We start from the raw sequence: 22,935 nt of genomic DNA, 5'->3' as shown, positions 1-22,935 counted from the left end.
TTCTAAATAGTGCAATAAAAAAAAATCCAGTTGCCTGCGACGACGAATCAACATCAGGTGCCACCTCTGATGTCTCAAAGATGTCACAAAGGTCTCAAAGATGTCACAAAGGCCGGTCGGAACCCGACGGGCCTTTGTGACATCACGGCCTCTATATAAGTCCCCGCTCCTCGGCCCAGTCCTCAGTGGTGATCAGAGAGCAACGAAGAGCAGCCGAATCAATAACCAGTGACAGCTACAATCTGAGAGATCCACGATGGGGAAGAACAGACGCATCAAGAGACAGGAGGGAGACCAGGAGAGAGACCAGGAGACCCTGTGTGGGGACTCCTCATCGTCCCCCGGAGAACATCGTCCGGCACAGGTGAGGAAGGGGAGGACACGCACGCCGATCGCACACGCACACTTAGAGTCTGCAGACGCACATTTGTATTCTGTAAAAACTTGTGGTTGAACGTGATTATATTAAGTTAGGATCCAACTGACTTTCTTTAAAGAAGTGCAGGCAACACACACCCACACACATACACAAACACACACACACACACACACACACACGATTGAACAAATTTAATATCAGTAAGTTATAAAAAATACATATGATATATATATGAAATATATATAATATATATATGATATATAAATACGTTTATGCATGTTTTTCTTGAACTTATTCTATTGGAAAATACATCAAAATTATTGATTTATGCTTCAGCATATTTTTGACATTTCCAAAAGAATGTATACCCAAACATTCCGTCCCCGTGACGACGTCCCCGTGACGACGTCGCCGCGGCGCCTCTGGCCAGCGGAACGCGGTGGCCCTCTGACATCACGGGGCCACGCTCCTCTCTATAAGATAATAATCATAACCTTTATTTATGAAGTGCTTTTCTACACAGAGCTACAAAGTGCTTTACAGATAGAAAGAAAGAAAGCAAAACAACCAAACAAAAATTAATGTCTAAGAATAATTGTATCACAGGTCTATTTTTATTTTACAATTATAAAACAAAAAATACAATGTATGAAAAGTGTACCAGGCAAAACATAGAAAATAAAAATTAACTTGAATAAACTCTTTAAAGTCTTTGCGGTACAGGTGAGTCTTAAGGAGGGACTTAATGATGTCACAGAATCAGCTAACCTTATTTTCTCAGGCAATGCATTCCAAAGCTTTGGGGCTAACACAGAAAAAGACGCGTCCCCTTTAGCAGCTAGCCGGGACTCAGGAAGAGTGAGTCAAATATAAGTCACCGCTCCTCAGTGCCGTGCTCAGTGGTGATCAGAGAGCGGAGCGATGAGCGTTACCTGGTGATCAGAGAGCGAGCACAGCGGCCAGTGAGCCAAGTTAGCAAAGAGCGAGGGAACTATGGCGAAGAGAGGGGCGCGGAAACATTAACGGTGACGATCTCCTCCGACAGGAGGAAGAGGCCACCCCCGATCCGGACTCCTCCTCCCCCTCTCCTGACCCCCCCCCGCCCCGTCAGGTCTCCACCTCGTCTCGAAACAAAGAACGTCTGAGACAGGTGAGGACGGAGAGGACACCAACACGACACGGAGCGACTGAGACGTCTTTGTGTTTCCTGTCGTGGGTCTTCAGGGTCGGTTTGTGTTTGACCCGAAGAGTTCCTGATGCCGTGTGTTTGTGTCCTAGGTGGTGAACAGGTGGTTGGAGGCGAATGAGGAGGAGGATGACCCGGACCAAGGCCAGACCCCCCTGGACCACGGCCAGACCCCCCCGGACCAGGGCCAGACCGCCCCGGACGAAACCCAGACCGCCCCGGACCAGGGCCAGACCGCCCCGGACGAAGGCCAGACCACCCCGGACCAGGGCCAGACCACCCCGGACCAGGGCCAGACCGCCCCGGACGAAACCCAGACCGCCCCGGACCAGGGCCAGACCGCCCCGGACCAGGACCAGACCGCCCCGGACGAAACCCAGACCGCCCCGGACGAAACCCAGACCGCCCCGGACGAAACCCAGACCGCCCCGGACCAGGGCCAGACCGCCCCGGACCAGGGCCAGACCGCCCCGGACGAAGACCAGACCGCCGATGAACCTGGTGAGTTCGCGCATTGTTGTTTTTACCTGCTTGCGTGTGTGTGTGTGTGTTTACCTGCTTGCGTGTGTGTGTGTGTGTGTGTGTAGTTGCTTGCATGTGTGTGCATGTGTGCGTGCATGCGTGTAAGTGTGTGTGCGTGTTATACGTCAGAATAATCACAAAACATTGACTGAGCGACTCTCCACTCAGCGTCACTAAAACAGACCCCATAGCAGCAACAAACACACAGAAGCCACCATGGTCGTCACTAAACACAGTTCTGTCGTTCATTTCTGACAGAACCCCATCACCAGGGAGAAAGCTCAGGCCCTTTGGTGGCCTGGCTGCATCAGACCGCAGACGGGCCCCCCAGGAAGGACCTGGCCCAGGTAGTAGGGAACCTGAAGGTCCGTGTGAAGGGAGTCAGGAAGCTGAGGGCGGAAAGAGAAATCCTGGACCCAGGCCAGACTGCCCAGGACCCAAACCAGCTCCCCAATGTGCCTGGTGAGCGGGCTGCATTGTGTTTACCTGCTTGTGTGTGTGTTTACCTGCTTGTGTGTGTGAGTTTACCTGCTTGTGTGTGTGTTTACCTGCTTATGTGTGTGTGTTTACCTGCTTGTGTGGGTGTTTACCTGCTTGTGTGTGTTTGTGTTTACCTGCTTGTGTGTGTGCCTACCTGCTTGTGTGTGTGTTTACCTGCTTGTGCGTGTGTTTACCTGCTTGTGTGTGTGTGTTTACCTGCTTGTGTGTGTGTTTACCTGCTTGTGTGTGTGTGTTTACCTGCTTGTGTGTGTGTGTTTACCTGCTTGTGTGTGTGTTTACCAGACAGCCCCCCCACAAAGCCCCTGGCCCAGGTCATGGGGAACTTGAGGTTCGGGCTGAAGGGCTTCAAAAAGCTGAGGGTTAAACCAGCATCCACCTCCCGGCTCGATGAGGAGAAGCCTTTGGGCCAACCTTCAGGCCGGAGCCCCTTGCCTGGCCAGACCGCCCCGGACCCAAGCCAGACCGCCCCGGACCCAAGCCAGACCGCACCGGACCCAAGCCAGATCCCAGAGGAACCTGGTGAGTTTGCGCATTGTTGTTTTTACCTGTTTGTCTGTGTGTCTACCTGCTTGCGTCTGTGAGTGTGTGTGTGTGTGTGTGTGTGTGTGTGTGTGTGTGTGTGTGTGTGTGTTGTAGGTGTGTGTGTGTAGCTGCTTGTATGTGTGTGTGTAGCTGCTTGTATGTGTGTGCGCGCAACTGCTTGTGTGTGCGAGCATGTGTGTGTGTTTGCACGCGTGTGTGTGCGTGTGCATGTGTGCGTGTGCATGTGTGCGTGCGTGCGTGCAAGTGTGTGTGCGTGTTATACGTCAGAATAATCACAAAACACTGACTGAGCGACTCTCACACTCAGCGTCACTAACACAGACCCCATAGCAGCAACAAACACACAGCAGCCACTATGGTCGTCACTAAACACAGTTCTGTCGTTCATTTCTGACAGAACCCCAACACCAGGGAGAAGGCTCAGGCCCTTTGGTGGCCTGGCTGCATCAGACCGCAGACGGGCCCCCCAGGAAGGACCTGGCCCAGGTAGTGGGGAACCTTAAGGTCCGGGTGAAGGGGGTCAGGAAGCTGAGGGCGGAAAGAGAAACCATGGACCCAGGCCAGACCCCCCAGGACCCAAACCAGCTCCCCAATGTGCCTGGTGAGCTGGCTGCATTGTGTTTACCTGCTTGTGTGTGTGTTTAACTGCTTGTGTGTGTGTTTACCTGCTTGTGTGTGTTTACCTGCTTGTGTGTGTGTGTTTACCTGCTTGTGTGTGTGTTTACCAGACAGCCCCCCCACAAAGCCCCTGGCCCAGGTCATGGGGAACCTCAGGTTCCGGGTGAAGGGCCTCAAAAAGAAGAGGGTTCAAGCACCAACCACCTCCCGGCTCGATGAGGAGAAGCCTTTGGGCCACCCATCAGGCCGGAGCCCCTTCCCTGGCCAGACCGCCCCGGACCAAGGCCAGACCGCCCCGGACCCAAGCCAGACCGCCCCGGACCCAAGCCAGACCGCCCCGGACCCAAGCCAGTCCGCCCCGGACCCAAGCCAGACCGCCCCGGACCCAAGCCAGATCCCCGAGGAACCTGGTGAGTTCGCTGCATTGTTGTGTCTACCTGCTTGTGTGTGTGTTTACCTGTGTGTGTCTACCTGCTTGTGTGTGTGTGTGTGTCTACCTGCTTGTGTGTGTGTGTGTGTGTGTGTGTGTGTGTGTGTGTGTGTGTGTGTGTGTGTGGTTTGCATTTATCCTTTGAGTTTTATACGTCACCATAATCAGGAAACATTGACTGAGCGACTCTCTCACCGTCTCTGACAGCAGACAGGGCCCCGACAAAGGACCTGTCGAGGAACATGAGGGTCCGGGTGAGGGCACCAAGAAAGAAGAGGGTCAAAACTGATACCACCGCCCTGACGGAGCAGGAGGAGGAGAAGCCTTTGGGCCGCCCTTCACGCCAGAACCCCTTTAGGCGCATCAAGATGGCCTGGGCCGACCCAAAGGCCGTCATCACCACCGACGCCCCCCTGAACACCCCTGAGCATCAGGATGTGGTCATCGAGGCCGAGGAGGAGGGGGAAGCCACAGCTCAGGCTGAGGGGACGGGCCTCAGGCCCCGGGTCAATAAGTGGCTGAACCGTAGAATGAAGGAAATGTCCACATTCGCGGCACGGTTCAAGTGTGGGTCATGTGTGCACTAAGAAAAAAAAAAAAGAAAGAAAAGAAAATAGCATATAAAAACAAAAAAAAAATAACTGCAAGATAAAATGTATAACGGCGCCACTGTACAGACAAAGTATGCACGTCAAACATCTGATGGTGCCCGACCAAGTCCACATCGATGTGAAGTCACACAGGAGGGAAACCCCAGCTTTGTCTAAGCCCGGGTGAATTTAAACAAAGTATTGAAACATCTGATGGGACTCAACCAAGTCCTCATCGATGTTGCTTCACACTGAGGTGTGTCCTACTTTGTTTAAATTCACCTACGCTAGGACAAAGCTGGGGTTTCACTCCAGTGGGATGTCACATCGATGTGGACCTGGGCTGGACTTATCCGATGTTTGACGTCCATACTTTGTCTGGGCCCAGGTGAATTTAAACAAAGTGTGTACGTCCAATAACTGAAGTGACCCGACCAGGTCGACATCGATGTGACGTCCCACAGGAGTGAAACCCCAGCTTTGTCTGAGCCCGGGTGAATTTAAACAAAGCAGTCAAACATCTGATGGGACCCAACCAAGTCCTCATCGGTGTTACATCACACTGAGGTGTGTGATGCTTTGTTTAAATTCACCTGCGCTTGGACCCAGCTGCGGCTTCTCTCCAGTGTGATGTCACATCGACGTGGACTTGGTCGGGTCCCATCTGATGTTGGACGTACACACTTTGTTTCAATTCGCCTGGGCCCAACTGCAATTCATGCATATGTATAATATATGTATAAGCATTATCAAATAAAATGTTTGCCGAAATCTTCGTCCTCGTGTCTGTTTAAAGATGTATATGTATATGTATACTCAAAGACAGACACACACTCTTTGACACACGTGTGTCTTGTGTGAGCGTGCACACACACAACAACAGCAGGTGGTGGAAGAAGAACCTGAAAGCCATACTTGAGTAAAAGTACAGATATCTTCCCAGAAAAGGGCCCTGGTAAAAGTAAAAGGCCCCCAATAGAATACGACTTGAGTAAAAGTCTTCAAGTATCTGATATTAATTGCACTTAAGTATCAAAGGTCATTTTCTGATAATATATGTACTGAAGTATTAAGGTAAAAGTACAAGTAAATACTTAAGCAAATCAACAAATGTTTAGTCAGTCGGATGGTCATTTCCTTGCTTTATTGGGCGTCACCCTAATTGAAATTAAGCTTCAAGCTTCAGCTTTGAAATTTCCCGAAGGGAAAACTCAGCACGATGAAAAATATCCCCCTCCATAATGAAGACAAGAGGTTTAAATTACAATAAAGTTAATTTGAGAACAGAACAATATTCGTTCTTTTATTGTGCGGGGGAGTTTATAAACATAATATCAGGGTCCAAGTTAGGCCAACAACTCAAAAACGTGCACTGTGCACTCTGAAACTTATGGCAAAGCAAGGTCAAATACTGAACTGTCTGGCCAGGTGAGCATTAAATGAACAGGCGATCCAATTCAGGCCATGTGTGCCAGTATAATGTAATCAATAGACTATTAACCTAATAATTATGGGTCAAGGATGTGTTCGCCAGTAACTACGTAGAGGGCGAGAAGGTTAATTACTGCCGGTAATAGGAACAGGCAACTGGTGGGGTTCCACCTGTCGGCCGCTTGGGGGCAGTATATACTCGGAGATTTACTTCTAGAGATATATTTTTGAATTAGAACATTGGTACTCATGAATAAATGCAAGCATAAAAGCAACTACTATTGGATTAGAATAAAATATCGTTTTTTCAAACCAATGCAGTATAATTTAGGTTTATAAAACCGTTATTTAAATAGTTTCGGTTTTACAGCAGATGAAGTTATAATTTTACCACACATTTGAGCAGCTGGTTTTATCTGAGACGAACATAGCAACCATAACCATTGTTTTAAAGAATTTGCTTCGCCCTTGGAATAAGGAAACTTAAATGTACAAGTTTTCAGACGTTAAACGTGCGTGCGTGCGTGTGCGTGCGCGTGCTTGTGATTGCATGTGTGAGTGCATGTGTACATTTGTGCATGATTGTGTGCCTGTGAGTGCGTGCGTGCGCGTGTGCATGCGTCTGAATTCTAGTCTGACTCTGAGTGATCTACTTCAATGTGTTCAGTGCTCGTCCATCAAGGCTGGATCTGTCATCTAGGAGTGCTATGAAGCAGCCCCAGCCTTATTAAAGCAAACGCTATTCTTCTTCCATAGTTTAGTCTGCTTTTCATGAAACAATACTTAAGGCTGAGTATATACAGACCGGAGTGGGATCGGGAACCTCACTGCAGTGCAACTCAAAAACGAAATGTGCCAAGCCCGAAGCAGGGCCTGGAAACAGTGACACAACTAACAAGTTAATACTACGTTTATTGATTTAGTTTAAAGGTTTTCTTTTGTTTCTCAGAAGAACAGCCAAGGTCGTTTTCACCCATCCATACTTTCTCTTTAACATAAATTAAAGGTGTAGTGTCTTAAATAGAGTGGCTTGATTGACTGATTGATAGCGTAGAGGACATAGCAGAACAGGAATATAATATTCATAACTGTTTTAATAAGGGTACAATCTTGTTCATTGTTTTTCCGTCACCTTAGAATGAGCCCTTTGTATCTACAAAAAGGGCGGGTTCTCTTTCACAGAGGTGGCCATGTTGTACCGCCATGTTTCTACAGTAGCCGAGATTGTACAAACAATTGGTATTCCTCATATTTAGATGATGACATTTTGGAACACCTACCGTCACCTTACAGGCCACAATAGCTTCTTCCAGGTCGTTGGAGAGGGAGGGGTGTGGGGGCGGGAATTCATTCAGTTGCAATCTGCAACCTCAACACTAGATGGAACCAAATCCAACATTCTGTACCTTTAAGCCACAACGTCTAACAGTTCAATTGAAGAAATTGAACTGAAAATGTTGTTGATGAAAATTCCAGACGTGGAGTGTCATTTTAAATACATCAGTTCATAATTGGGTACGAGAACCAAACGGTGCCCTTGCCTCCATTTGAGCAGAACAATTTTAAGCTTGTCGTATTGTTTTAGTTTGTTAACTCCGATCGCAATCTAGATCACAGTAGGGTATCCACTCCTGCAGCTCATTGACTTTAAAACAACACTCAACACCGCATTTACCGTTGTGTATTAGTTCACCCACTGAGCCAGTCGTTTAGCCTCCACTGGGGCACATATAGTCTACACACAGCTTTGATTAAGTTTCGTGATTCTGAATTGATGACTTTGAATAATTAATTCACTTCCCTTCACCTCAGCTGTTTAGTGTACAATCATCTGGTGCACTTAGTGGAACATATATCACGGCCGCTAACAGGCGTGGAAGGTGAGAACCAGCTCTGGCAGAACTCCAATTGGAGCAAAGCACGAATCCAATCATGATTCGGAGTAAACATGGTAGTCTGGCCATGGACGTTTTTTTATTATTTGGATTATTTAAGTTGGAATAGAGCTGAACTGAAGTGAGAATGGCTCAGGCAAAGAGGCAGCAGGAGAAAGGTACAGAGACTGTGTTTTTCATTTTAAAAGGATGCACTATATTTGCAGGATCATGTTTAAAAAATGCGCTTTTGCAGTGGCATACAAACAATCTATTTAGGTGCATTTGCTTCATCCCACAGCTTCCTGGAAACCAAATATTTCAGACGCAAACGATATGGAACGGCAGTTTGTCGTTGGAGAACTCTTGACCGCTGAGAACTCCGTCTGAATTTAGGATTGCGACAGCCTTTGCTCTGAAGATATCCTTCGAAAAAGGTTTCAAATTTCCCCAACACTTTCATACATATATATATAAAAAGAGAAAGTACCATTGAATAATGACATACATAATTCAACGTTCCTCTGCCACTTCTGACCTCCAAGAATAACCCTCGAGTTCATAACCCATGATGCATCATTCATAAACCTGGTTTCGGATGAGAAACACGACCACAACCGCTCCTGGTAGGAAAAGGAAGAAACAAAAAACGATGCCTTCATTTGTGTTGATGATTTCTTTGACTTTATTTTTTTGAGTCCACAGGACAAAAAGGGACTGGGTCTGGCCGTACCCTCGTAGTGGGTGTGTATGTCCAACACTTGCATTTTAAAAAGACTTTCAGACAGAGTGCAAAAAGGATACAGTACCAGCTTCGGGCTTTATATTGCTACAGAGAAAAAGGACAAATTTAAGGATGACATCGGAGAGACGTTGCAGTGAACTCAAGAGATAGAGAGGGGTTCGCAGATAAATCTATTTAAAATTTTGTAAATAAAATAGAACCGCTATATAGGCCGACATTAGCGACATTTTCACACCGGGCGCGAGCGAACGAAAGAAAGTCTAAAAAGCACAGAGCGTTCCCACGGTTCAATCACGTGTCCGTGATCGTCTATAGACTTCGACGACGAGCATGAAAATAAAAATACAATGTTGACTGAGGTTTTTTTCTCTGTGAAATTATGCAAATCAACAGTGGGAAGCTACAAACAATATCATACAAAAAAAAACACCCGCTAAATCTCCGCCGGGGGCTACAAAAAACATAGCATATTTAGCATTTTCTTTTTGTTATCAACTGCTGTAAAGCACTTAAGCATACACCATCGAGAGGCACAATGACGAGTCAACATGTGGATGAAACAGGATGACTGGAATGTGTTTAAGAAGCACGTAAGATGACAGAACAGCGCTTTTCACTTTAGCATTGTAATGGCACTTAGCTTACCCCGAGGCTAACGCTAACATTAGCGCAAACACTCCCCCTCCTGCCTTCCCATTCTAACTGGGGGATAACGTCTATTTTATGAATACAAAGCTTCACATTTTGTTATATCATCCAGTCAACGTTCTTTCGTTCAACATTCCCACCATGAAAACCGTGAAATAGACTCGGCGAGTCGAGTTCAATAATGGCACACAAAAAAACAATCCTTAACTGACAGTTAAAAAACTAAAAACTTTTGTCATTGTCAGTCCGATGTTTAAATTATTAAAAGGGGGGGAGATTAAGGTCACATTTCAAATGAGTTTTACATTTAGTACCACAGAGATAGGAAGATATATTAAACAAAATATCCCCTCTTGACCGTCTCTTGTACACAAGAGTTTCTCGGAAACAACGGACTGTCAAAAGATGCCTCAGGAGTCGAAATAAGGCATTTTGACTCAATATGTGATTTTTTTCACACGGTCCTCAGTGAATTGGATGGTATAACTGGGACACTTTGACACTTGTTATAGTAGTGGTTGCGGCGGCCGGCCAAGAAGAGCTCACATCTCCAAGGAAAGAGAACATTCTAGCTGTTCTCACACTAGTTTCTATGGCAACAAAGAAACAAGACATAAATGAAAGAAAAAAACACTCCAAGCTTTGAGAAAATAGACCATTGCTAAATAATTTTCTTTTTGAATGTAGACCACTATGGAAAAAAAACTAAATAGTTTAAAGTTTGGATATTTAGTTTCAACCACAGGATAAGGCAGCCATGATTTTCACCTAGAAAGTATCAAAAGATCTCGCCCATAAAATCCTTGCCCATATTCCTAATGCATTACATCATGATTAACACAGGAAGCAACACACACACACGCACACACACACACACACACACCCAGACACGATGTGACATCATACTATGACATCATGGACCACCCTGCTTTATCCAAACAGTCACCACATTTACGTAGAAAGCATTCCTAGTGCGCCGCCACCTCAGTATATTAGAAACCAGGCTGTCCCACATGTACGTGTGCTACAAGCAAACCAACGCTATTCACCCCTGCACGAGAAAAAAACAAAAAGAAATACAGAAGAGAACGTTACAATTTTAATTCTGAACACACAGAATGTTTATCCTGCTGATTATCTAGCGTCGGATATGAAAACTGAATCAAAGTAAAAAAAAAAATATTCAAATCGATAAAATAATTATTTGTATACGTTGTACCGCATCACACACGTGTCCTCGGCTTACGATTGGTCGGTGCCGCGTACCATACCGTTCTGATTGGTTGACGGGTCGACCCACTGAACGCCATCCAATCAAAGACTTGGGAAGGAGTCAAGTCATAGTGCCTTCCGAGACCACAATTAAAGAAACGACTTCAAACGAAGAGGAAGAAACGCACACGGCCTTGTGATGGTGGCTCGCGGCCACACAACAGTTCTGTCCAGCCGGGGTGGGGGGGGGGGGGGGGTTGGGGGGGGGGGTGGGGGGGAGGAGGAGGAGGCCGTCGGAGCGGGCGTGATCTATAGGTCCTTGCGTTTAGTTCCGTCATTTTGGGAAAAGGGGTCCGATGTTAAGTTCTCAGCTTCATATTCGTAGCATTGATGACCCCCCCCCCCCCCCCCCCCGGATGATGGGGGAGTCATGGCGATGATGTCGTGCCAGATTGCGACTTGTTTGGGCTCTTGAGATTCAAAATATACCAAAATAAAAGAGTTCAAACGACCCACTCGGACAGATCCAAAATGGCCGGACTCAAAGATCGCCCATGATGACTCTCTCTCTCTTTCTTGTTGGTCTCAAACCCCAAAACATTCGGGGGCCAATCAGGGGATCTCGTGAGGTTCCATTGGCTCCCCGTCAACCAAGAGCCCTTATATGGTCAAAAGGCCTTTCCTGTGGAGACATCCACAGGCTCCACCCACTTTAGTCTTTTTTTCTTGTTTTTCGTTTCTTTACATTCGATGCACGCGGAGGCTCACTAGTCCGTCTCTATGACCGTGAATATCCAACTCATTTCTTTGTCACCCTCCTTCCTCCTTCTTGCGACCTACTTCCTGTCCGGGGTTGGGGATGGGGGGGGGAGGGGGTTCACAGAGGGGTTAAAGGTCAGTGACCTTATTCTCGAGTGCGGCGGCGATCTGCTGTAGCCGCAGGGTCAGCTGTTTGCTCTGAGCCGCCGGGTCCTCGTCCAGCGACTGGATGATCTGGGGGGAGACGGGGGGGACGCAGCGGTCAGTTCAGGTTCAACGGCCCCCCAAGTTGTTAGGCCCAAAAATAAAAACCCTCTATTGCAAATTTATACGGAAAAAACATTATTTTTCCCGAATTCGTTTTGGAAAACATTTTTTTCAAGAACTCATTCTGAAAAAACGTTATATTCCGAATTCGGAGGGAAAAAACATTTTTTTCGGAAACATTTTTTTCCGAAAAACTCGGAAAATCATTATTTTCCGAATTAATTCGAATGAATATTGTTTTCCATATTCATTCCTTGAGGATCCTTCATTCCTTAGCTCTTCTCCCTGCCAGTTCGGGGCCAGATGCTAAGGAATGTTTTCCGCATACAATTTAGACCGGGGTTCCTGAGTGACACCGCCCGCTCACACTAGGAATCTATTTGGCATTTTGGGTCGCATGACAAAAAAAGGGAAAGACTTTCCCGCTCTGTGTGCTTTTGGCTTAAAGGGTGGAACATTCCGGACTCATCGGGTTACTCTGCACAGCATCCCGCCATTATATAATGATACAACCACCTGGGTGTTCATAAATATATCCACATATTTATGTCATCTGAGCCTGAAGTCAATCACCTCTGCTAATAAGCGACACAGCAGGGGGTGAGACAGACAGACAGACAGACAGACAGACAGACAGACAGACAGACAGACAGACAGACACTTCAACAGTCAACAGAACTGCGAGCCAATGGGGCTCTGAGGCAGCGTGGAACCTAAATCCCGCTGTGTTTCAGGGCGCGCTCACCCCATCGTAGTACTTGCTGGCGTACTGGTACAGCTGGTGGAGGGCCACCTGGGTGTTCAGCTTGTCGGTGTGTTGCTGGAGAGGACACACACACAGACACACACACACACACACACACACACACAGGTGTTTAGAAATGTGGTATTAACGAACACACACACATTTAGAACTGTGGTATTAACGAACACACACCCACACACACAGGCGCACACACGCTTTTAGAAATGTGGCATTAACGAACACACACACACCCCCTACCACACCCTCGATTGCACACACACACACACACACACACAGACAGACACACACGTGTTTAGAAATGCGGTATTAATGAACACACACACACACATTTAGAAATGTGGCATTAACGAACACACACACACACAGACAGACACACACGCTTTTAGAAATGTGGTATTAACGAACACACACACACACACACCCTACCACACCCTCGTTTGCAGACAGACAGACAGACAGACAGACAGACAGACAGACAGACCCAAGCACACACACACACAGAGATAAGGATGATGCGTACCCTTGACACTTCGGCGAGGTGGGTGTTCATGTCCTGGTCGCTGACAGGAACCATCTGTCGGATGCCCTTGTAGTAGCTGATCAAACACACACACACACACACACACACACACACACACACACACACACACACACACACACACACGGGGGAATAAAGTGATTGAATACACGTCTAAATAGTGCTTTAAACAGCGATCAATCTTCAGTTTAACTTGAAGTCAGAAACCTCCTGCCAATCCATCTGCCTATCAGGCGACCACAGCATGGGGTCGTGACCCCACATGGGGCCGTGACCCCACCGGTCGGGTCGTGACCCCGTCAGTGGGGAAGCTTTGTTCTAGTCATATGTATTGCCATTCTAACCCCCATATCAGATCTCTGTTCAGTCAGTTCTAATCCTCTCGGTCTTATGCAAACACAAAGGAAAGGCTAAAAATGTTTATGTTGTCGTCTGAGTAATGAACTGGAAACTGACTCAATAGAGGCGGACAAACGGTATTCCTCAAGGACTGATGTGACTCATCGACCGACTGAAAGCCTGATTGCTTTCGTCGCCAGCTCCGAGGAGAAACCCACTTACTCGTCCACCATCTTCTTATACGTCGAAATCTCCTTGGCGTAAAGCAGCTTGTTGCTGGGGGAGTCCTAGAGAGAGAAGCAGAGAGACACACAGAGTTAGAGAGACATGGAGGAGAGAGAGAGATAGAGAGAGAGAGAGAGACGCACAGAGTTAGAGAGAGATGGGGGGGGAGAGAGGGAGGGAGAGAGAGAGAGAGCGAGAAAGAGAGATAGAGACAGAGACACACACAGTCAGAGAGAAAGAATAAAATAGAGGGAGAGAGAGACGATGTTCACACTATCCTGTAATGTTATACAGTCTTATTCAAGTACTATTTACACATTTAATAGATTGCTAGGCTAATTACATTCAGTATCTCCTCTTCCTATCCTAGTTTTCCTTTTTGTGCCTTGGCAGGTTAAATGTACGTTTCCCACGCCAATAAAAAGCCTTGACAGGAAATGTGGAGGGGGGGGGGAAGAGAGAGAGAGAGAGATAGAGAGAGAGCGAGCGAGCGAGCGAGCGAGCGAGAGAGAGAGAGAGCAGAGCTACCAGTCAACATCGTCAGAGATGAAATTTGCTGCAAATCCCCTAATGTTTAATAATCCCAGAGTGTTAGCAAAATAAATCACTGAAGCCGCTTTGATGTGTGTTTTCGTGTTTGTGTGTGTGTGTATGTGATGACGTCAGGGAGAAACAGGAAACCCTAACTTAAAGAGAGCCTAAGTATGCACTTAAGGCGGGGGGAGGGATGGGTTAGACGGATTCTGTGGTCACAGTTTAGCTTCGATCAATTCTCCTTCAGAAGGCGCTGGAGGTACGAGTGGAGAGCTTTGCGAGTCTCATTTGTTACAAATGGCCTCGCAGTCCAGCAACTATAAGTGGATGAAGTGCGCTTCGAGAATATGATGTTGATGTTTAACATCTCTTCGCTGATTGGTTCAGAGAATCCACCTTGCCTGTCCATCACATGTCCTCGAATGGATGCAACACACAAAGGGAGAAAGCATGGTCTCTCTCCCTCTCTCTCCCCCCCCCTCTCTCTCCCCCCCTCTCTCTCCCTCCCTCCCTCTCCCCCTCTCTCTCCCTCTCCCCTTACCCACAACCCCTCATTCCCCATTATTTCCCTCCATCTCTCCACCCTTTGGGCGTAGCGGGCGGCCCTCACCCGGCTCAGCTTGTGCTCCGTCTTGGTGCAGGCGTCCATGAAGGTCTGTCCGATGACGTGCAGCGAGGCGTCCACCACCTCCGTCACGTGCACGTCGAAGATGAACTCTGGGTTCTTCAGGATGTTCACCCAGAACCTCAGGGGCAGGCTGGGGGAGGGAGGAGGGAGGGAGGGAGGGGGAGAGAGAGAGAGAGAGAGAGAGAGAGAGAGAGAGAGAGAGAGAGAGAGAGAGAGAGAGAGAGAGAGAGAGAGAGAGAGAGAGAGAGAGAGAGAGAGAGAGAGAGAGAGAGAGAGAGGGGGGGAGAGAGAGAAAGGGGGGGAGAGAGTGGGGGGGGGGGAGGGGGAGAGAGAGAGTGGGGGGGGGGAGGGGGAGAGAGAGAGTGAGGGGGGGGAGAGAGCGAAAGACAGACAGACAGAGGGAGAGAGAGAGAGAAAAAAACAGACAGATAGACGGACAGAGAGAGGGAGAGGAAGAGGGGGGGGGGGGGGAGAGAGAGAGAGAGAGAGAGAGCAAGTGAGAGAGGGAGGGAGGGAGGGAGGGAGGGAGGGAGGTAGAGAGCAAAAATCATTTTAAATAAAATCTTGATTTACTTTTTATGCAAGCCAACATTGTAAATGTACATTCCCAATGCCAATAAAGCACTTTGAATTAAATTGAATTGAGGCAGTAAAAAGAAAAGACAGATTTCATCGCTCTCTCTCTCTCTGCATATGCAAATATGCAGAGAGAGAGATTTGACACGGAAGTCTTAGAACCCACAGATCTTCCCATTATCTCCCAGCTTCAAATCATAGCTGACACGGCTCCACCGACACAGAAATGAGCAGTGAACGCACTCGCAGAAGGGTTGCACGTTCGATACCGTCTCCTCCAACCGGAGACGGGCTTGAGTCAAGAAATGCTATATTTTTAATCTGTTTAACCCTTTGTTCAACCGGGAGACCACCATTGAGATTAAGAATCTCTTTTTCAAAGGAGCGCTTGGGATGACTGGCAGAAGTATAGACAACCAACGCATAGTGGCAGACAGAAAACACCACATTGAAAAAGAAGGATAGGGAACTCATACTTTAAAAGAGAAATCAGTTGGAGTTTTGTGTGTCGGCCGTCCAGGCACTGAATGTACACACTTAAAGCAAGTTGTACGTCCTGACACTTAATGTACGCACTTATGGTATGCTGTACGTCCTTGCACTTTAAAATAGCACTTTGCATTTTGTAGCATCTTATCCTAGCCAATCTTTGTTGTATACGGGGAATGGATTAACCTAGTTATTATCAAGAGCTTGGCACTTGGTTCTATGAACATCCTCACTGTACCGACAGCGATATATTGCGGTTTCTCTTACTTCTGAAAAATGTACTTATTGTAAGTCGCTTTGGGTAGAAGCGTCTGGTAAAAGCCCTAAATTAAAATGTAAATGTAGCCCGTTTCATGAGCAGAAACTATAAAACATTGGCATCTTAACGACTCTGCCCCTCATCCCTTCTTTCGGGATTCGAAAGCATTTAGCGAGATTAACCCATTGTGATTCCAGTCATTCCTCGCTGAGGGTGCGGAAAATGCACCTTTTTCTGATTTCCGTACGGGCGATTGGTAACAGACCTCCTCACAAAACGACCGTTCCACACACAGAGTACCTCTGGCTCATCTCTGCGTGATGAGGACGTATTAACCGCGAGGGGTTCAACCTCTCAGAACCCCAGTTCTCCGGCCTCTGCCCATGAAGACACTGAGCAGAGGTAGGCAAGTACAGCTACATCAGCGCAGTCCGACACCGACAAGAAAAAGTCCTTCTAAAAAATAAAGCGGTTATTTGCTGGCAGAAGACTGGCGAGCCGGTGGAAACAACTTTTAACAAGCCAACATAAACGGCGTGTTTGTTTTGAGCGCTGCACTTTTAAGAGTGTGTCTGTGGCTCTGAACACCTGGGATTCACACCTGGGCTCATTATAACCAGGTATCCCCTGGAGAGGTTGTTTTTATTAAAAGGAGCCGTCTGGGGTTAATGGTATCGGAGTGTGACAGGGGATGATAGAGAGGGAGGGGGACAGGACCCCGGCGGGAACGAGGAGGCAATTAAACAATGTGCGTGACACACGGACACACGCACGTACGTACGCACACACACAAAGACAGACACTTAGGCACACACACACACCTCCAATTACCCCACATAACACGGTCTACACTCATTGTCTATCAACAAACAAACAAACATGACTACAAGTTGTAAAAGCTATTTTTATTTTTACTTTCCTCAGCACTCTGTGAATAAAGGCTTCCATCGCAAAACAACAAGACCTACCCTAGACTCCAGCTCCCTGCAAACCCGTCAGGGAAACCCTGCGCTGTCCTCTCCTCCCCCCCCCCCCCCCCCCCCATTGATCCCCTCCCCTCAGTAATGAATATTGCATAGGCTGGGTGCATGTGGGTGTTGGTCTGCTTCTATGTTTATGTGTGTGTGTGTCTGTCTGCCTCTTCTTGTGTGTCTATGTCTGTGTGTGTCAATGTCTATGTGTGTCTGTGTCTATGTGTGTGTCTATGTCTATGCGTGTGTGTGTGTCTGCGTGAGTGTGTGTGTGTATGTCTGTGTGGTGTGTCTATGCCTCTGCGTGTGCGTGTGTGTGTGTGTGTGTGCGCGCGTGCGTGCGTGCGTGTGCAGGCTTCCTGTTGACTGACGGTTCTATATCCCTGTGTCACACTGGTGATGAGATGAGAGACGAGAGGGAAAATAGAGTTTATTAAAATGACTCGCTGCTGCCCCCCCCTCCCTCGCCCCCAGGCCCCTCCCTCGCCCCCCGCTCAGTCTCTCTCACCCGTCATCTCCCCTCCATTTACGGCACTTTTCCGCTTAATATCAATCTCTCCAATTCCCCCCCTCATCTCTCACCTCGCTCGCCCTTCCTCTCTCCCTCCCTAACATCCTCCCTTCCGTCCTTACACGTCCTGCCTCTCTCCCTCTCTCTCCGTCATCTCTCTCTCTCTCTCTTCTCCCTCAGTCTGTTCCCCCCTCTCTCCCTTCTTCTGTCTCCCTCTCTACCTCCATCACTCTCTCTCTCCCCCCCATCGTTCCTCCCTTCTCTCCAGCAAAGTCTCTCTTTCTCTCTCTCTCTCTCTCTCTCTCTCTCTCTCTCTCCCTCTCCCACTCCCCTTAGTCAATTAGTCGACTAATTAAAGGCAGCCTTTCATATGCCCTGGTGCCCGAGGCTCAGCTGGGAGGCAGAAGGGTTTCCGATCTCGCTCAGGTCCGACGTTTCCCTCCCGTGTAAGACGTTAGCTCCCGCCGCCGCCGCGACGCAAGCGTTCGAAAGCTCAGCGTGTGAACCGATATAATTGGGCCTCTCTGCGATTCAGCCCGGCGGGACAGGTATTCAACCGCGTACACGGCATTGATGTATAGCTAGCAAGGTACACACACACACACACACACACACACACACACACACACACACACACACACACACACACACACACACACACACACACACACACACACACACACACACACAAACAGTTGACAGAGTTTCAGTGAGTTTCTCATGTTTTTGATATTGCAATCCCTAATCGATTGAAAAACTTTTTTTGTTTCATCAACACAATCAATCAATTTTTTTACTGAATTACATTTTCGCAATTCCCTGCGGCTTCCTGTTGCTCAGATGTCGATCCAATGGATCGACACTTCCAGTATGACACATTTACAGATGTCTTTGGTTTGTTCGAAGTAATATGACTTGCTAATTGTTTTTGTTGACCAAACTGACATTGTTTAACAAATACGTTGGCAATCCCATTGTTTGGTTTGCGTTTTCCCCAATTTTCCCAACAAAGTGCAGTACCCAGTATGGACTGTAGGGGGCAGTGATATGCCTTTGCTGTTGAAGAGCAAATCGTGAAAAGTAATTTCCTGTTTCAGTAACGCTAGAAAAAACGACAGGAAGTTTTGTTAAAGTCTTAAATCTCTAACTTAATTAGTTAGCAAAGTATTTTTTTGTAATTATTTACCTTTCCACATAAATTACTACATTATTTAAATCTGTAAGTAAGTTTTTATTATCTTTCACAATTATATTCGGAAAAACAATGTGCAGTGTATGGTAACGATGAGTGTGTGTGTGTGTCTCTGTGTGTGTGTGTGTGTGTCTCTGTGTGTGTGTGTGTGTGTGTGTGTGTGTGTGTGTGTCTCTGTGTGTGTGTGTGTGTGTGTGTGTGTGTGTGTGTGTGTGTGTCTGAGTGTTCTTGTCTGTATATGTCTCTGCCTGTATGTTTGTGAGTGTTTGGGCGCGTGTGTGTGTGCGCGCGTTTGTGTGCGCGTGCTTCTGCGCGTACGTGCGTGTGTCTACACGCGTGTGTGTTCATCTGTGTGTGCGTGTGTTTCTGTGTGCGTTTGTGTCTGTATCTGCGTTTGTGCGTGGGTCCACCCCTGTTTACGTGTGCGCCTGTGTACGCGTCTGTGTGTGTCTGCGCGCGCATGTGTGTGTGTGTGTGTCTGCGTGTGCGTTTCCCCCCCCCACCTGTGGGTCTTCCAGATGTGCAGCGTCTCCTCGTCCACGTTGTCATGGCGATGCGCCTGCTCGTCCAGGAAGTCGAAGAAGTACTTGACGGCGGGCGGCACGGCGAGGTCGGCGCTCAGCACGCTGCTGAAGAAGTCGTCCACGAACACCTGCAGCGTGCCCTGAGACACACACACACACACATTAGAACACAGACAGACACACACACACACAGACACACACAGATATAAGCACACAGGCACACACACACACACACACACAGACACACAGATATAAGCACACAGCCAGACACACATACATAGACATAAGCACACGCACAGGCGAACACACACACATAGACACAAGCACACAGGTAAACACACACACACACAGACACACACAAACACACGAGACATAAGCAAGCACACGCACACGCACACACACACACACGCTTTCTTTAATACCTTCATAGCTGGTACTCAAATACAGACGTGCATTAACACGTGTTGGCGTGCGCATGTACACACACACACATGGAGGTACAGTATGCGTGCGTTAGCGCTCTGTCGCTCTCCCGGGGGAAAAGGAGAGATATTCACTGCAGGTTTGTTTGTGCTGCTCTAATTTCCAATTCACTCTTCAAATGCATTATGGTAATCACTCATAGCCCGCCTCTCTCCTCCTCCCTCAGTCTGTCTCCCTCCCTCTCTCTCTCTCTCTCCCTCCCTCTCTCCCCCGCCTACCTTGACGGAGAGCAGCCTGGTGAGGTATATCTCCGTGATGGCCTTGTTGGTGGCCTTGTGCTTCATGCTGCCCCTCTTGGACCGGCCCTCGTCCATCTCGTCCGCCGGCCGCACCAGGTGGAACGTGTTGTCCTCCTCCAGCAGGGCGTTCTCTGGGGGAGGGAGAGGGGGGGAGAGAGAGAGAGAGAGAGAGAGAGAGAGAGAGAGAGAGAGAGAGAGAGAGAGAGAGAGAGAGAGAGAGAGAGAGAGAGAGAGAATGAGAGCATTACATTTTTGCAAATGTTTGCTATACTCTGAGAGTGTGTGTGCGCGCGCACGCGCGCGTGCGTGTGTGTATGAGTGTGTGTGTTTGTCTGTCCGGTGCACACACGTGTCTGTGCTGGCATGTGTGCGTGTGTTTGTGTGTCCACGTGTCTGTCTGGCGTGAATGCCTGTGTTCATGCCCGTGTATTTGTGTGCATGTGTTTGTCTATCGTGTGTGCATGTGTGCATGCAAATCTGTGTGCGTGTTTGTCTATCTGGAGTGCGTGCGTTCATGCGTGTGTGAGGGTGTGCGTTCTTGCCTGTGTGTTTGTTTGCATGCATGTGTTCATGCTCGTCTTTATGCCTGTGTATGTGTACGTGTGTGTCTGTCTGGTGTGCATGTGTGTGTGTGTGTTCATGGCGTGCGTGTACATACTCTCTTCGTAGCTGTCCTGGTTCTGGTGGAAGGACTGCGTGTGCAGGACACGGGACAGCACCAGTGTGGCGTTGTCCCTCACCTGGGGAACACAACGCAACACATGAGGGGTCAATCAGAACGCCTGGAAAGGGATTCTATCGAAGAGTAAGTGGCAAGAGAGGGCGGGACTTTCAGCTACATGAGTTTATGGGCCAGGAGAGAGGGCGGGACTTTCAGCTACATGAGTTTATGGGCCAGGAGAGGGGGCGGGACTTTCAGCTACATGAGTTTATGGGCCAGGAGAGGGGGCGGGACTTTCAGCTACATGGGTTTAGTGGTGTGAGAGAGAGGGCGGGACGTCTCTAGGACATGGGTTTAGCACAGCACAACACAAGAGGACCCCTGGAGAGTCAGAACGCCTGGAGGGGGACTCTGTCAAGAGAGGGCGGGACTTTCAGTGACATGGGTTTAGGGTCCAAAGGAGAGGGCGGGACTAGCAGTGACATGGGTTTAGGGTCCAAAAGAGAGGGCGGGACTTTCAGTGACATGGGTTTAGGGTCCAAAAGAGAGGGCGGGACTTTCAGTGACATGGGTTTAGGGTCCAAAAGAGAGGGCGGGACTAGCAGTTCTAGCAGTTAAAGTCAGTTTCATAACCAGGTAAATAAAAAAAACATTGACATCTCAAGAACTGACCCCAATCCTTTCATTTTGCATTTAATTAATTACGTTTGAAGTCACTCTTGCAAACGTGTGCCTGGCGGAGGGTGCAGCATAAACAAATTCCCCTTTTTTAATATCCCCGTTCAGCCATTTGGCACAGAGCGAACGGAGCCTCCCAGGCTGGGCCCGACTCACGTTGTAGTGGGCCAGCGTGTTGAGCCTCTTCCAGCGGCCCTCCTTCTGGGACGTCAGGTCCAGATCGGACAGGATCTGCCCGGTGGAGCCCGGACGCCACTCTGGGGAGGAGGAGGAGGAGCAGGAGGGGGGGGGGGGGGGGGTCAGGGAGCCGGGGTCGGTTGATCTCTTCTCGGCGGGCTTCACGGCTCAGTGTGTGTGTGTGTGTGTTGGGTTTGTAGTGGAGTGTGTGCGTGTTTGCAGTGGCGGTTTTAGGCACGGGCGAACCGGGCAGCCGCCCGGGGCGGCATATTTGTGGGGGGCGGCAAATCACATGGGGGGCGCCACGAGCAGTATAAAAAAAAAAAGCGCTGCGTAGCGGTTATCAATGAAGTACTACATAACATTGTGTGGGGAATAGGTATTTTGGCGCCCCCTCTGGCTGCAGGCGCACACCTGCTCGTATAGACGGAATGAAACCCTCACTGAAGTCCGTAGGTCCCCCCCCCCCCCCCCCCATCAACAATCGCTGCCCGCGGCGTAAATGGACCTAGAACCGCCACTGCGTGTTTGGTTCGTATTGGAGTGTGCTGGTGTGTGTCTGTTGGGTTTGTATTGGATGATGCAGATTTGTAGGTGCAGCTGTGTGTTTTGGTATATCTTTGTGCGAATGTGCGTGAGATGTGTTTGAATTGGTGTGGGCGCGTGCGTGAATCTACATCTGCGCGTGTGCGTGATCAGGTGTGTGTTTTTTTGTGAGTGTGATCAGGTGCGTGTGTTACCCAGTGCTACGCTGTCCGATTTGGGTCGCTGTGAGTAGGGCTGGTTCCTGTACACTTGGTCGATGATCTTCTCCTTCACCTGAAAAGCAGAAAAATAAAAAGTCTTCATCCAATCAAACTAGAGCAAACAGACCAGACTAATCAACAGCAGATCAGACTTCATCGCGGTTTCGGTTGGAGTTTACATGTCTTTTATTTTGGCGGTGAAAATCAGCTTCCATAGCATTATCTTGAACTACCGTTAAACATGCACTATGTGACTTACGTAGGACAGCTATTAACTCAAAAAATATCTAACATATCGAAATTTGAAAGTTTATCAAGAATAAAATCCACACATCCACGAGTCAATCCATCCAGGGATATTCTGCTCCACAAACGAGAGTGTGGTCTGATTACTATTACTGTGGCTTCAACACAAGATAATGCTAATGGCTAAACAAACATAGTGCCGGTTTGAACATGAACATTTGATAGCATGAGCGGGAGAGAGACCGACCTGGGTGATGGTGTCACAGTTCAACACCTTCACGGGGGTCACGTCAGGCCCCTCCCCGTGCACCAGCACCTGCAGGGTCTGATAGGGCGAACACAGCTGTCAGTCACAGAGCAGGCAAGGCGGGTCTAACAGAGACATCCAAGCAGTCTCATTGGCAGGCAGGATCCAATGAGAGGCATATGTTGAAGATGCATCCGTGCA

At 48.3% G+C, this 22,935-nt stretch overlaps 2 protein-coding genes across 3 annotated transcripts in view; one reads left to right on the top strand and one right to left on the bottom strand.

Moving 5' to 3' along the window:
* Positions 1 to 2,011: 2,011 nt before the first annotated feature.
* On the top strand, positions 2,012 to 4,806 carry LOC115542226 (probable helicase with zinc finger domain). The gene is made up of 6 exons (XM_030354387.1): positions 2,012 to 2,066; positions 2,346 to 2,549; positions 2,871 to 3,107; positions 3,529 to 3,732; positions 3,860 to 4,159; positions 4,387 to 4,806. Exons 3-6 carry the CDS (start codon positions 2,903 to 2,905, stop codon positions 4,764 to 4,766), a joined length of 1,089 nt encoding a protein of 362 aa, XP_030210247.1. The 5' UTR covers positions 2,012 to 2,066; positions 2,346 to 2,549; positions 2,871 to 2,902; the 3' UTR covers positions 4,767 to 4,806.
* A 3,925-nt stretch (positions 4,807 to 8,731) lies between these two features.
* Positions 8,732 to 22,935, bottom strand: part of LOC115542582 (plexin-B2) — a 138,512-nt gene continuing 124,308 nt past the window's right edge. For both annotated transcript variants that reach the window (XM_030354881.1, XM_030354882.1), the window contains exons 33-43: positions 22,735 to 22,812; positions 22,236 to 22,314; positions 21,475 to 21,575; positions 20,638 to 20,719; positions 19,959 to 20,110; positions 19,237 to 19,397; positions 14,718 to 14,865; positions 13,571 to 13,635; positions 12,992 to 13,067; positions 12,451 to 12,525; positions 8,732 to 11,672 (exon numbers count right to left, since the gene is read on the bottom strand). In XM_030354881.1, coding sequence (XP_030210741.1) covers positions 11,568 to 11,672; positions 12,451 to 12,525; positions 12,992 to 13,067; positions 13,571 to 13,635; positions 14,718 to 14,865; positions 19,237 to 19,397; positions 19,959 to 20,110; positions 20,638 to 20,719; positions 21,475 to 21,575; positions 22,236 to 22,314; positions 22,735 to 22,812 — 1,122 coding nt within the window. In that variant the 3' untranslated portion in view covers positions 8,732 to 11,567. The remainder of the gene's footprint in view (positions 11,673 to 12,450; positions 12,526 to 12,991; positions 13,068 to 13,570; positions 13,636 to 14,717; positions 14,866 to 19,236; positions 19,398 to 19,958; positions 20,111 to 20,637; positions 20,720 to 21,474; positions 21,576 to 22,235; positions 22,315 to 22,734; positions 22,813 to 22,935) is intronic.

This window comes from Gadus morhua, chromosome 4 (assembly GCF_902167405.1).
Source record: "Gadus morhua chromosome 4, gadMor3.0, whole genome shotgun sequence".
NCBI lineage: Eukaryota > Metazoa > Chordata > Actinopteri > Gadiformes > Gadidae > Gadus > Gadus morhua.
The sequence above is the reverse complement of the archived record's forward strand: the minus strand, read 5'-3'. Positions and strand labels throughout refer to the sequence as shown.